The sequence below is a fragment of the Mobula birostris genome, chromosome 9, assembly GCF_030028105.1.
Source record: "Mobula birostris isolate sMobBir1 chromosome 9, sMobBir1.hap1, whole genome shotgun sequence".
NCBI lineage: Eukaryota > Metazoa > Chordata > Chondrichthyes > Myliobatiformes > Myliobatidae > Mobula > Mobula birostris.
The window spans coordinates 141,217,459-141,232,195 of NC_092378.1; the positions used below are offsets into that span (position 1 = coordinate 141,217,459).

At 42.0% G+C, this 14,737-nt stretch overlaps 1 protein-coding gene across 4 annotated transcripts in view; it reads left to right on the plus strand.

The window, feature by feature from the left end:
- The window catches only part of LOC140203138 (septin-9-like), a 455,930-nt gene that overhangs the window by 413,173 nt on the left and 28,020 nt on the right, over positions 1-14,737 (plus strand). For all 4 annotated transcript variants that reach the window (XM_072268990.1, XM_072268991.1, XM_072268993.1 and 1 more), the window contains 3 exons: positions 3,070-3,187; positions 6,756-6,851; positions 12,828-12,924. In XM_072268990.1, the coding sequence (XP_072125091.1) occupies positions 3,070-3,187; positions 6,756-6,851; positions 12,828-12,924 (311 nt within the window). The remainder of the gene's footprint in view (positions 1-3,069; positions 3,188-6,755; positions 6,852-12,827; positions 12,925-14,737) is intronic.

Below are 14,737 nucleotides of genomic sequence, written 5' to 3' on the forward strand. Positions count from 1 at the left end.
ATCTCAGTGAGTCAACTCGCTAACTTCTGTGGTATAACATTGAAACACCCAACTTTGGAATACCCTGAAACACCTATCTTCTGAATATCTTCTGGAGGTGCCATCTAAATGCAGACCCCTCGAAGGTATAATGGCTTCCTGATTCTTTGGGGGAGTATTGAGCAAATCTGGGGCATCCTAAAAAAGGACAGGGAAGGTGCTAGAGAATTGCAAGCTGACCATTTCTTGTGTTTGGAAACTGACATATAAAGTGGAATCACATACCTTCAAGCACCACTCCGGGCTAGTGTTTCCACCTGCAGCTGTCAGCCACCATCAGTGCAGAACTGATGAGAGGTAGGACACTCAGGGTGCAACATTGCTCCCCTTCCCTGGTAGCATTAATTTAATGTGGCATGCCTGCCTGTTCTCCATCCAAAGTCTGCGTGAAGGCAGAGCAGTCAGTGCAGATTTAGAACTGAGTGTATTAACCCCAAACTAATATCTAGACTTTGGAGTGAAACATGAGTCGCTAGATATTTTACCCGAGAACGTCCTGCTGCACCTTAGAAAAAGTTCTTCACTTCGATTGATACCAATTTCCAAAGATTGTTGCCTTAATAGATTTTAAAGATCAGCTTTATTTGTCCCACGTACATCAAAATATTGAAACATGCAGTGAAATGTGCTGTTTGTGTCAAATCGAATCAGCAAGGATTTTGTGCTGGGGGCAACCCGTATGTGTCACCGCGCTTCTGGCAGCAACATAGCCTGCCCACAATTTACTAATCCTAACTTGTACGTTTTTGGAATGTGGGAGGAAACCAAAGCACCCAGAGAAAACCCACATGGTCACGGGGAAAACGTACAAATTCCTTACAGAGATGGCAATAGGACCCTGAGGGCCATTGTGCTAATGACTACACTAACGTGTTGTCGTACCATACTGTAAATTTGAACAATTCAACTACAGTGATTGAAATCTGACCTGCATCAAATTGGAGTATTTCCCAGCTAAAATGATTTAACCTATTCCTTGTTTAGGATCTGCAAACAGGACAAATTGAAAAGTTACTATTTGCCATCATGCATGTGTTGGAGACTAAAAGATGGTGTCAGTCTGAAGCTACCTACTCTAATCTCTTTTGAGAATGTTTTCCAAATGCTCTCAATTTTGAATATAATGGTCAATCCTGGAACAGTTTGGTGAGGATAAAGAAATTTGCTGTTGAGCAGGAGTTGACATGGAAATTATTAGTGGTGTTGGAAAGTCTTGTTGCTTCCAGTCCTCCAAAACTGGGTTCGTAGAACACAGACATGCAAAATTAGCAACAAACTTCTCCATAAGATGTCTTTCACCTTGCTGTTGGTGTAATTAGTCTGGAAATGAGCATGTTTAAAATCCGGGAAATAAATCTGGTAAAATTTTATATAAAATATTATCAACTTATAATTGGGAATTTAGGCAAGCTTTTCCTGTGCGAAATGCACATAAAAGCTGTTTTATCTTGAGGAGATTGTACTACTAATCACTTCTGAGTGAAATTTTCCTCTTCAGGAAGTTGGCCTGGGCTCTCCCATGCAAGATTCATGTCTACATTTGTCATTTCTCTGGCACCTGTCACACACTTAATGACCTCACAAATTGCACCCTATATGTTTCCTCCACTGCTGCCATGAATTAGGTCATAGGTGCAATTTATCAATTTTGCTCAATGCTCCCCCAAAGAAACAGGAAGCCTTTATATCTTTGAGGGGTCTGCAGAAACCGAGGAACCTGACTAGACAGTTTCTGAACTGGTTTTTAGGGTACTCAGCAACATTCCAAAGATCACAGAGGATGCTAAAACAATGTGGTTTTTTTTCTCATCGATGAGCTGCCAAGGTGCTCACCCAGTCCATTAACAGCATTTCTATGAGGTACATTAAATGCCAGCAGCTGCCACACCAGTGTCGTTTATCTCTGTCGACCACCCCGGTAGCTGTGCTCCATACCGACTAATATGATGAACTGATAAGTGAGGCTCTGGGCCTACTTTGAGCTGCTCTGGGGCTTGGATCTGAGGGCTCAATTTGGTACAGAATGTTGTTGTTCACTTCAATTGCTCGCATGATTTATGTTTTTTCCCCTTTCTCTTGCATATTGGGTGTTGGTCTTTTTCTTTTGCTTTAATTGGGTTCTTTCGGGTTCCTTGCTTTGTGGCTACCAATAAGCAAGCAAATCTCAAGGTTGTACAATTTATGCATTCTTTGATAATAAATGTACTTTGAATCTTTGAATCTTGAAAATAAAGAGTGTTATCTGGGGATGCATGTATACTGTGTTAATCCATTCAAAACCAGTTACAACAGCAAGGGTAAATAATACAAACCTAGAAAATCATAAAGATCTTCAGTAGAGATAAACATCAGAGTCCTTTTCCTTAAGCACTGCCTTGTGTGTTCTGTTGTACGTCAGTCTTTCCTGTGTGGTTGAAGTCTGAATGTGGGCTGTTTTCACTTTGAGGTTGCACAGGTGACCTTGGTGATCCATGAGATTTTTTTGCCTGAGGTTTCTGGTAACACACTGCTGCCCATGGCCAATTGAAGAGGCCACCAGGCAGTGTGGCGGGGTGAGCATGCTGCTTGGGAGAAGCTGCTGGGAGTTTGGTTGGTGTCTTTCTGCAAGGGACATCAGTGGCCTTAACCTAGATACCAGGCCTCCACCTGGAACTGAATAAATAAAAATGCAATGACCCAGAGACACTCCAACTACACTGACATTGCTTAAGCTGGAAAACTCTGACTGACAAACCCTGAATCACAGGTATCTGGTCCCTAAACAACTCTGGATCTGCGGATACGACAAAAGCAGTATAGTTCACAATGAACGTCTCTCTATGTGCATGGTGGTGAATCATTTGGTTCAATTGCTCCTGTGAAATGTACTGTATTAGAGAATACATATCAATGGAAGTAGTGGATACACACACTGAAGGTAAAGAGGGGTAGTAGTAACTTTATGTGTGTATTAAAGAGAGCTTGATATTAGAACTGAAACTGCCAACTCATTCTGAGGTCAATCATGGATCATTCTGTCTGTTTTTGCAGGTTACGTCCATTGGATATAGAGTTTATGAACCGCCTAGCCAAAATAGTGAATATAGTCCCTGTTATCGCAAAGGCTGATACGCTTACTTTAGATGAAAGACGAGATTTTAAACAGAGGGTATGTATTTACAACAGTGACTACAACAACAAATACACTGCAACACTATACATTTCAACAGTGACTACACTGTTGTGACATGAACAAAGTCACCAGAGAGAAACTGAAGCTGGTGGATATAAAAGTGTTTATTCAACAAAAACGAGCAATGGGCATCATCATTTGAGACACTGTTGGAAGAAAAGGCCCTCTCTGCCCAATATTACATGATGTTTTAGATGACATTCCCCTCCCTTATATGCTAAAGATCAAAGGTAACAGCAGGACAACTCTACAGTTACAATGTATCTACAGTGCTTCCTTTGAATTACGTGTAGTTTTCAAACACCTTCATCGCACCTGCGCTCCAGACACCCAAAATGAATGTTAATCAGCATTGTCTGGTTTGCAATCAACTCCAGTCTGAAGCTCCAGGAATATTATTGTTCAGAGCTGCATTTTAAATTCAACCTACAATCCATGTTCAAGTCTGAAGACTGGCTGCTGTTCAAATTAGTATTTGCTATATACACTAGAAAACATCCTAACATACAGCATACATTGCCATAGTGACTGCATTCTAACAGTGCACCAACACTTTACAAAGCAAATCAACTGGAGTTACTTAGTTGACGGTAAATTTTTATGGACAATTAATGAATTACCTTGTTATAATTGAGACAAACCCCAAAACCCCATGTTTTTAATTAATGTTTTCAATTTAAAACTCCTGAATAGCGCTAAATGCTTTGTATGGATGTGCTGTCTCTCCACAATTCAGGTTACTGACTTCATGTGAATCAGTTTTCAGAGACAACTTACTGGCTCGACTGTGTAGCACTAACTGGGATGAAACTCGTATGTGTGTTACATGCAATCATATGCTGCCTTAGGAAATACTTGTTTCTGTTGCCAACTTAAAATCTGGTCCGCATTCATTCCACCCAGAGCTGAGGAGCATTTTTTGATGAAGTTACAGTTTTCCTTCCCCCTCCCCCCCTTGAGATGCTTTCTCTTATTAGAAACAGAAGATGCTTCTCATAAAATGAGGCAAGCTTTGTTATTTTCTTTCCCTTCCTGGCACTTTGACTTTTCACACGTCTTTGCTGCAGATGACCCTTTTTCGTGCGTATGACCTCTACGTTAGTGTTGGCACCAGTCCCGATCCCAGGGGGTTCCACTGAATTCTGATAGAGTGGGCCCAAGAAGTGATTATTGGTGACTCAGTCACAAGGGTTATCTCCATCAGCACAATGGATGAGAGGACCGGGTAGAGTGGCCTAGAATTTAACCTGCATCAACAAAGTGGCACCATCCCTGGACGGATGTTATTAAGGAGGCCAACAGCGGGACTACAGTCCTTGACTCGTTGTTGATGGAAAAGCTATGTATGATCTGCTACCCCAGTAGAACATCGGTGGTATCAGAGGAAGATCACCGGTTAGTGGGAGTTGGGAAGATCATCTAACTGGAACATTGAGTGGAATGGAAAAGTTTGAGGTCTCACCACAGCAGATTGGCTTCCTTAGGAACCGAGTGGGACATCATCTATTCCACACCCATGCATCCTTGGCCAAGGGAGCAAGAGGGTCTCCCACAGGGAAGAACTGTCTCACACTGTATCCTCTCCCCAACTGTGCTACATGTACCTGTATATCATTTTCAAGGTTATTAATTAACCTTTCCACATTGCACAATAGGCTGTTTCCTCAGTTTACCAATTTAGAAAGTCATTTCTTACAACTGCTATCAAATCAACATTCACACTCTTGTGCTAATTAGTTTTGCTTGGTGTACAACTTCAGCTGGAGTCCACAAATCCCCTATGATTATTGTATTGTCCCATGTTTTTTGTGCCTCAAACTTCCTGATTTATTCTATGCCATGCACTGTCATTCCTGTTTGAGGACCTATAGACAACTCCCAGCCATGTTCTCTGTCCCTTTCCCTTTCTTAGCTCCACCAAAGCTAATTCTTCCCATTATTTTCCAAACTCAAATCCTTTCTCTGTCCTCTGCTAGCCTATTCATTGTTACCGGGGCCAGTTCCTCCTTCTTTTTCACTGTGTCTGTCACTTCCTTAAACCAAGTGTCCTGGAATATTGAATTCCATGTGGTCACAGCTAGTAATGTCTGTTAGATTCTACCTTTTTTATATCTTTTCTGCTTTTAGTTGGGGAATCTGTGTGCCTTCTGAAAAAGAACCATCAATTTGGTCATAGAACATAGAGAAAAATACAGCAGGGATATAGGCCCTTTGGCCCAAACAGTCCATGCTAACCAGTGATCAACCAGCTAGTCCCAATTCCCTTTATTGATTATAAATTGATTTAGTTGTCCAGACTCAAGGATAGCTTCTATCCCATGTTATAAGCCTAATGTATGGTTCCCTAGTATGGTAAGGTGTAGTCCTGACCTCACTGTGTACCTCGTTATGAACTTGCACCTTATTATCTACTTACTCTGTATTTTCTCTGCAGCTGTAACACTTTAGACCTAGAAGCAAATTAGGCCATTCAGCCAACGGTCTGCTGCACCGCTCTATTATGGGTGATTTATTATCCCTCTCAACCCTGTCCTACCTTCTCCCTGTAACCTTTGACACCCTGATTAATCAAGGACCTATTAAGATCCACCTTAAAATATACCCAATGACTTGGCCTGCATAGCCATTTGCCGCAAAGAATTCCACAGATTCACTACCCTCTGGCTCAATAAATTTTTCCTCATCTCTGTTCTAAATGGACGTCCCTCTATTCTGAGGCTTTGCCCTCTGGTCCGAGACTCCCCCACCGAAGGAAACATCCGCTCTATCCTTTATTCTGCAATCTGTAATTGTTTTACTTTGAGCTATCTCTGTTTCCTGTGGTCTTTCCAAAAAGATTCCTGTTATCACTACCAAACTGGCTTTGTGTTTCCCTGTAACTTTTTAAGTTACCCCTCACCAGATCCATTCTGTCTCCATCCCCACTGTTTGGTTATTGGCAGTGGTGTTATTCAATTCACTCAGACACTTGCAGTAACCTGGCCCAAGGCCTTTCCAACAGAACAGCCTCCCATTTCTCCCAGCTCACGAATGTGGTCTGATCGATGTCTTATAAAGTCTCAGCGTTACATCCTTGCATTTATATTCTTGTCCACTTGAAATGAATGCTAACATTGCATCCAACTCCTTACTACTGATGCAACCTGCAAGTTAACCTTTAGGGAATCCTGCCCTAGGATTCCCCAGTCCCTTTGCACCTCCAATTTCTGAATTTGCTCCCCATTTAGAAAATAGTCCACTCTTTTATTCCTTCTATCAAAATCATGACCATACTCTTCCCTGCACTATGCTCTGGCAGGTGGCTCAGTTTTGCACTAACAATGATTACAGTTTGTAATTTGGATGCCCGCGTCTTGTATCGTTCGTCCTTAGTGCTTTGTCCAAGGGAATGGATGGACTAGGAGGCGAGGTGGGCTTGTCAGTGGCAATAGCCGCCTTCTCCTTCCCAGGGCAACCACCCCTGGCACTGAATATCTAGAAAACAGCTCTATTACACTTCTGGTACCTATAGGCTTTAACCTCGGTGATCTTCATTCATTTTCAGATTCGACAAGACCTGAGAAATTATTCCATTAGTGTTTACCCCCAGACAGAGTTTGATGAAGATTCTGAGGACAAATTACTAAATGACACAGTTAGAGTAAGTATGCACGATGGATCTTTATTACGAATGCGTTGTTCAATTCATTGCAGTTCCAAATCATTCCGCTTCTGTTCCAGGCTCTTTTGGATGTTACCTTGGTTTGATGGCTCTGGGCCTGTACTTGCTGGAGTTTAGAAAAATGAGGGAGGACCTCAATGAAACTTCCCATATATCGAAAGGCCTCGATAGAGTGGACATGGGGAGAATGTTTTCAGAAGTGGGAGAGTCTAGGACCAGAGGGCACACCCACAGATTGATTAGAACAGAAATAAGGAGGAATTTCTTTAGCCAGAGGGTGGTGACTCTGTGGAATTCATTGCCACAGATGGCTGTGACGGCCAAATTCATTGAATATATTTAAAGCAGAAGTTGATAGATTCTTGATTAGTAAGGGTGTCAAAGGTTATGGGGAGAAGGCAGAAGAATGAGGCTGTGAGGGAAAATAAATCAGCCATGATGGAATGGCGGAGTGGACTTGATGATCGCAACGGCCTAATTCTGTTCCTACAGTATAGCTTAAGGTCTTATAGTCTCCATTTTTCTTTTATCTCAATCAAACTGATATTGTAAGGAAACTTAATACATTTCACAACACCCCCATTGTACTAATCCTCCTTATTTGTCTAAAGTCACTATGGTTGTTTCTGTAATCATAAATGAGGATATTCTAATTGCAAGGGGATGTAGATAGAGTGAGTGAGGGGCAGAAACCTGGGAAGTGGAGGTTAATGTGGTACAGTGCTTTTTATTAAGAAGAATCAAAAAGCAGTTTATTAGCTGCAAGACAAGTACAGAGAGATGTGGATTTCTTGTGCATTATTCACATAAATTCATCATCTGGCTGTAGCCAGTAGTTAAGAAGACAAATGGCATGTTGGTCTTCACTGCAAAGGGATTGGGGTTTAGAAATAGGAAGGTTTTGTTACAATGAGATAGGCACATGAATGATAAAAAAAAAATGGAGGGCTATGTAAGAAGGAAGAGTTAAATTGTTCCAAGAGCCATCATCATTATGTGCTGTGTTCTTCCATCTGTCTTTAATCTGTAATAAGCTCTTATTCTTTTCTCTATCCAATACCATGATTGTTCTTGGCAAATTTTCTACAGAAGTGGTTTGCCCTCGCCTTCTTCTGGGCGGCGACTTTACAAGAAGAGTGACCCCAGCCATTCTCAGTACTCTTCAGAGATTGCATGCCTGGTGTCAGTGGTCGCATGACCAGGACTTGTGATTTGCACCGGCTGCTCGTATGACCATCCACCACCTGCTCCCTTGGCTTCACGTGACTCTGATCGGGGAGGGGGGGTGGGGCTGAGCAAGTGCTACACCTTGTCCAAGGGTGACCTGCAGGCCAGTGGTGGGAAGAAGCGCCTTATACCTTCTTTGGTAGAGACATATCTCCACCCTGTCAGCCAGGAGCTTAAAGTGGATTAAAAAATTGCACAACATCAAGGGCTGAAGAGCCTCTACTATGCTATTGTGTTCTATGTTTTAACTGTACATGGTGTTGGTGAGGCTGTACTACTTTGACCCCGTTAACTAAGAAAGGATATAGGAGCATTGGAGGCATTCCAGAGGAGATTCAACAGGCTAATTTCTGGGATGAACTATTTTTCCAGTGGAGAGACTAGGTCTATATTCTTTGGAGATTGGAAGAATGATGCATACAGGATCCTATAGTGACCCTACGGAGTAGAGGTCAAGATGTTTTCACAAGTGGGAAAATCCTAAATGAGGAGATATGGTTTCAAGATAAAGAGCCAAGCATTTAAAATTTATTTACATATGGGAAATTAAACTGGGGCCTTTACTGCTATCGTGAAGAGGTCTTGTGGTACTCAATGTACTGATAAATTTGATCATTCAAATCAACATCACTAAATTTGGTCATTATCTCATGCCTACTTGTGGAAGCTGCCTGACTATGCTGTAAATGGATTGTTATGGTTCCTGTGTTTCATAACCGTGCCTCACGATGCTAGAGACCTGGGTTCCATTCTCATCTCCAGTGCTCTCGGTGTGGGATGTGTGTTTATTTATTTGACTTCATTGAGAGATACAGCGTGGACCAGGCTCTCTCAGCCCAGCGAGCCATTCCACCTGGCAACCCACCTATTTAACCTCAGCCTCATCACAAGATAAGTTACGATGGCCAAATTGCTACTAACCACGGCATCTTGGAAATGTGGGAGTAAACTGGAGCACCCGGAGGAAACACATGGGCTCAAAAGAAGGACCATAAATTTCTTACAGACAGTGTCAGAGTTGAACTCTGAACTCCAATGCCCCTGAGCTGTGATAGCTTTACGCTAACCGCTACATTACCATGGCACCCTAATGAATGTTTTCCTGTGACCAAGTGTGTTTCCTTCATATGCTCCCATTTCCTCCCATGCATGGGTTGGTGGGTTAATTGGCCATTATAGATTGCCCCTCGTGTGTAAACAAGTGATTGAATGTGGCGAATGAGAACACGGAGAGAACAGGAAAATGAAAGAATAAATATACGATTAGTATAATTGGCTGTTGAATGGTCAGGATGGATTTGGTGGGCTGAAGGGACAAGGGTCAAAATGAGAAGGAGGAAAACCCAGCAGTCAGATCAAAAGGTTTCTGTTTGAATACCTGTCCTTAAAGACCTTCTCAGCATTTCTGTACTCCCCAAAAGGGTCATACACCACAGAACCACATGCAAAATGCAAGAGGAACTTAACAGGTAAAGAAATGTCTATGGAGAGGAATAAACAATTGACATTTTGGCCTAAAACCCTTCATCAGAAGAAGTATCTGTGGGGAGGAATATACAGTCGATGTTTTGGGCCTGGCCCTTCAGCACTGGAAAGGAAGGGGGAAGATCTCCTTTTCCAGTGGTGATAAAGGGTCTGGGCCCAAAATGTCAACTGTTCATTCTGTTTCATAGTTGCTGAGTTCCTCCAGCATTTTGTGTGTTTTGCTCTGGATTTCCAATGTTTGCCAAACCTCGTGTGTATGATTATACAGCACAGAAAGGCCCTTTGGCCCACTAAGCCTATGCTAACCACCAAGCACCAATTTACACTTCTCCCTTTTTATTCACCACACTTTCCCCTCAACTATCTTCATATTCTACCACTTGGGCAATTTACAGTGGCCAATTTAACCCAAAAGCCTGTCTGCCCCAGCGACGCAGGAGGAAACCAGAATACCCTATGGAAGAATATGCACGCTCCACATAGGCACCAACAGAAGTCAGGATTGAGCTGTGATGCAGCAGATTACTAATTGCACCACTGTTCTGTTAGTCAAAACCAATGCCATTCTGTTGGGCAGCACGGTGGCATAGTGACTAGCACAACACTTTACAGTGCCAGCGACCCAGGTTCAATTCCCACTGTCGTCTGTAAGGAGTTTGTACGTTGTCTTCGTGACCCTGTGTGTTTCCTTCAGGTTCTCTAGTTTCTTCCCACGGTCTAAAGATGTACCGGTTGCCAGGTTAGTTGGTGATTGTAAATTGTCTCATGATTAGACTAGGGTTAAATTGGGGGTTGCTGACTGGCATGGCTTAAAGGGCCTGTTCCATTCTATATCTCAATAAATAACCAGTTAACAGAAATAAAAAGGGTGTTCCCAATAGCAAGCCTAGGACATTGAACAGTGTATACTATGACTTTAATCAGCTTGATGGATCACACACAATCTTTATCTGGACTTATGGTAAAATATAGTGACAGACACTGACTAACCATAAACCACTGAGCTGTTGTAAAGATTCCAGTTGCACTTAAACTCATTTGTCTTTGCCACAGCTAGTCACTCTTTGCTCTCTTCTCACTACTACTGCTAGGCAGGGGGTACAAGAGCCTTAGGTCCCACACCACCAGGTTCAGGAACAGTTACATCAGGCTCCCGAATCACCATAGCTAACTTCACTAACCTCAGCAATAAACTGAACTTGCAGGCTCACTTTCAAGGAACCCCAACTCCTGTTCTCAGCGTTATTTTTTTTAATTTACAACATTTGTCTTCTTTGTACAGTGGTTGTTTGTCAGCCTTCTGTTTATGTACAGCATAGTTTTTTCATAAATTCTGTAGTACTTCTTTATTTTCCTGCAAATGACTAATTAATAGTGGCCATAAACGGAAATGTGGAAGACTGAAGCTGTAAGCTAAACCTATAAAAGTCTAGGCCAGTCAGATTGATTTGTATCTGTTTGTGTAGTGAGTTTGCAGTGAAACTGTGTTGAAAAATCCCAGTAATGTTCCCTGTCATGTATGATGATTAATGCGGAGATTCCTCAGTTCTCCCTGGATGAATTCAATAGATAGTGAAAACAGACTGTCCATACCTGCATATCGTTTCTCAGCTAATAAAATTATTATTCTGCAAAGTGCCAAGTCTGTGCCACGGTCAATTCAGCTTCAATAAAGGCATTTGATAAATTAAAGTCAAATTCACTTTAGAAATGAGAAATGCCTATACTTAATGCATCTGAATAGTCCTTAATAATAAATGCAATCAATGACTCAAAGTGTTCTTGCATATCTTTGTTCCTCACCTCCTTAATTCCGAAGTCTATCATATTTGATGGGCTTATTTCCAGTTTGCCTTTAGTATAAACCAGTAGTACAGTTGAAGAAATATAGACAAAACAAAATATTGGATGTGTTGCTCAAGTTTGTTGTATTACATCGAGCCAAACTTACAATAGCTCTTTAGTACTTGTCTGATTACAATAACAGAAGTTACAGATGGGAAAATGCTATGAAAAAAATGAGAGTTAGTGGGATCTTCAACACACACAAAAATACTGGAGGAATGCATCAGGTCAGGCAGCATCTGTGGAGGTGAAGAAACAGTTAACATTTCGAACTGAGACCCTTTCTTCAGGACTGGAAAGGAAGGAGTTAGAAGACAGAATAAGGTTGGGAAGGGAGAAGTACCCAGCTGGCAAGTGAGAGGTGAGAACAGCTGAGGGGGAAGGTGGGTGGCTGGCAGAGGGGAGATGGAAGTACGATTTTGGGAGGGGATAGGTGGAAGAGGTAAAGGGGGTAAGAAAAAGGAACCTAACAGGAAAGGAGGGTGGACCGTGGAAGAAAGGGAAGGGGGAGGGGTATCAGACGGGCAAGTGGGGAAAAGCAGTGAAGGTTCTCGTCCTGAAATGTCAACTGTTTATTTCCCTCCGTAAGTGCTCCAGACTTGTTGAGTTCCCCAGCATTTTGTATATGTATCCAGCATTCGCAGAACCTTGTGTATGACCACCAACTTTACTTACCCTATTTCCAAGATGTCTAGTTCTAGTTTCAGAGCTGTAACCCTCTGAGGACTTCACGTTGCTCCATTTTTCACTGTTTTCGATGGACCTTCAATCATGAGGGAAGTAGCGAGGGAGCAGAGCTGTGCAACTTGGTTCTGCAAAGAGCCAACATAGGCTCAACAGGCCCAATGGCCTCATTCAGTAGATAGATTTTGAAGCTTTAACTCAGTCAGTTAATAGTAGGAACAGCAAAACAGTAACATCTTAGCACATAGAACAATACAGCTCAGTACAGACTCTTCGACCCACGATGTTGTGCTGACTTATTAACATACTCCAAGATCTATCTAAACGTTTCCTCCCTCATCGCCCCTCTATTTTCTTTCATCCATTTGCCTGTTTAAGAGTCTCTTAAATGTCCCCCCCTGTGTCTGCCTCTACCACCAGCACGTCAGCTTGTTCCATGCACCTGCCACTCACTGTATGAAAACAACACTACCTTAGATGAAATATGTGGATCCCATGGCAATAGTTTTGAGAAGAAGGTGCCGTGCTCAGTATTTCTTCCTCAGTCATTGCCACCGTTAAGTACGATTTTAAAATCAGTGAAGTTTTGAATCATTGACAACTTATTACAGTGATTTTTCTTCAAGAGGTACATTTCATGGTTAAGCAGTTCGGGAAGTTGTGAGGCTTGCTGGAGAAGTACAAGGAATTATTGTTTGTGGTTGCCTCCAACAGGAGAAAATCCCTTTTGCAGTTGTGGGTACCGACCAAGAACATCAAGTGAATGGGAAGAAGATATTAGGCAGGAAAACCAAGTGGGGAATTATTGAAGGTAAGATAAAAGTACTTATGGACCTTCAGTTAGTGATTTTGTGGAACCCAACTTATGGCATTTTAAAACAATTATTAAACTCAGAGGAAAACTATGAATTTGGAGGTAATCATCAGATAAACTGCATTAAAAAGAAATGGTGTGCTCTCTATTTTAGCAATGTGGACTGTCACAATTGATGGACGTCCCTTCTTTGAAGGCAAGGTGTAAAAACAACCAGGGGCTCTGAGCATCGATTCTTTACAACTGGGAGCATCCCTTTCACCGTCCCAGCTTCCTTGATCAATAGATCAATGCCATCTGCTCAGCTCCCAATTCCCACAATTTTCCAACTGGATATCTCTTGCCCCAGGGCTGGCTCCAAACCAGCCTCTGGAGCGAGAGATATCCAATTGGAAAACAAAATTCTCACTTTATCTAACCAAGTGGGGTGTAACTGTAGCATGTCAGTTAGCACAACACTATTACAGCTTGGGGTGTTGGGAATTCACAGTTCAACCCCAAAGCTATCTGTAAGGTGTTTGTGCATTGTCCCCGTGACCGCTTGGGTTTCTTCCCACAGTCCAAAGACATACTGGTTAGTAGGTTAATTGTTCATTGTAAGTTGCCCTGTGATTAGACTTGGATTAAACAGATGGGTTGCTGGGTGGCACCAGAGTTGTTTGTTCCACACTATATCTCGAAATAAAATAGTTACCATTAAATATTCTCAAATGATTAAGAGCTTAAGTTATTTAGTTTCCCATACTGGTCAAAAGTGGATAATAATGCTTTTAGATGTTGATATTGGTATATTATTTCACATGTACCATGATACAGTGAAAAGCTTGTCTTGTATATTTATTTTATACAGATGAAGTCATTGCTCAGTGCTTTGAGCTAGAACAAGGTAAAACAATAACAATGCAGAATAAAGTGTAACTGCTACTGAAAACGTGCAGTGCAGGTAAACGGTAAAGTGCGAGGTAGACTGTCAGCCCAAGAATCCAATAACACTATTGCAATAAAATATTTATTTGCAATTAAAACATGTAGCGTAGAATCCTGGAAAAGGTTTGCAGAAAAGAATCAGTGTTGTGTATTATGCAAATGCATGATGAGTCAGTCTCAGGTATTTCAATATTGATAACCAGAAGCTGTGGGTTGGCACTTCATTTAAGGAATTGAGTACAAATATCCAACTTCTGCAACTGCGGTGCAAAGAGACTGCTGCAGTGACACTGTTTTGATATTGGGAGAGAAGGGAAGTTAGAATGCCAGAATCCTCAGGAGGAAATGAAATATCCCACTGCATTATTGGACTGTGCTCCATCCAACACTGATCCCTCAACCAACATTGCCAAGAATAGATTTCCTGGTCCTTTGCCTTCCTGTTCCTTTAGAGTCTTCTGTTGTGCAAATCAACAACAAAATATACCTAAATTATAACTTCAATTAGACGTTGAATTAGATCTGCCTGAGGATGTGTAACTTGCTTACTCCCCACTACGCCACTGTTGTTTAGAGCAGCAATGAAGGTCCTCCATCTCTGGTGGTGTTTCAAGGCTTCCTTCATCACGTCAGATCGGTTTTCACTGTCAGTCACACAAGTTCCGAGTGGAGATTCAGGAATACCATTGCACTAAGATGTAGAATGATTCATCATTGCTGTTTCCATAACAGTTTTGTTTGATTAGTCAGGTTTGTTAGCTCTGAGCTGAACCCCCACCCCACCCACGAACCTGGAGGACCAGTGGACCACTCTTAGTCTGGCCTCTACCCTTTGACCTGTTTGGCTTGAGTGGCCCTACCAAGAGGCAAAGTGTAAAGCCCT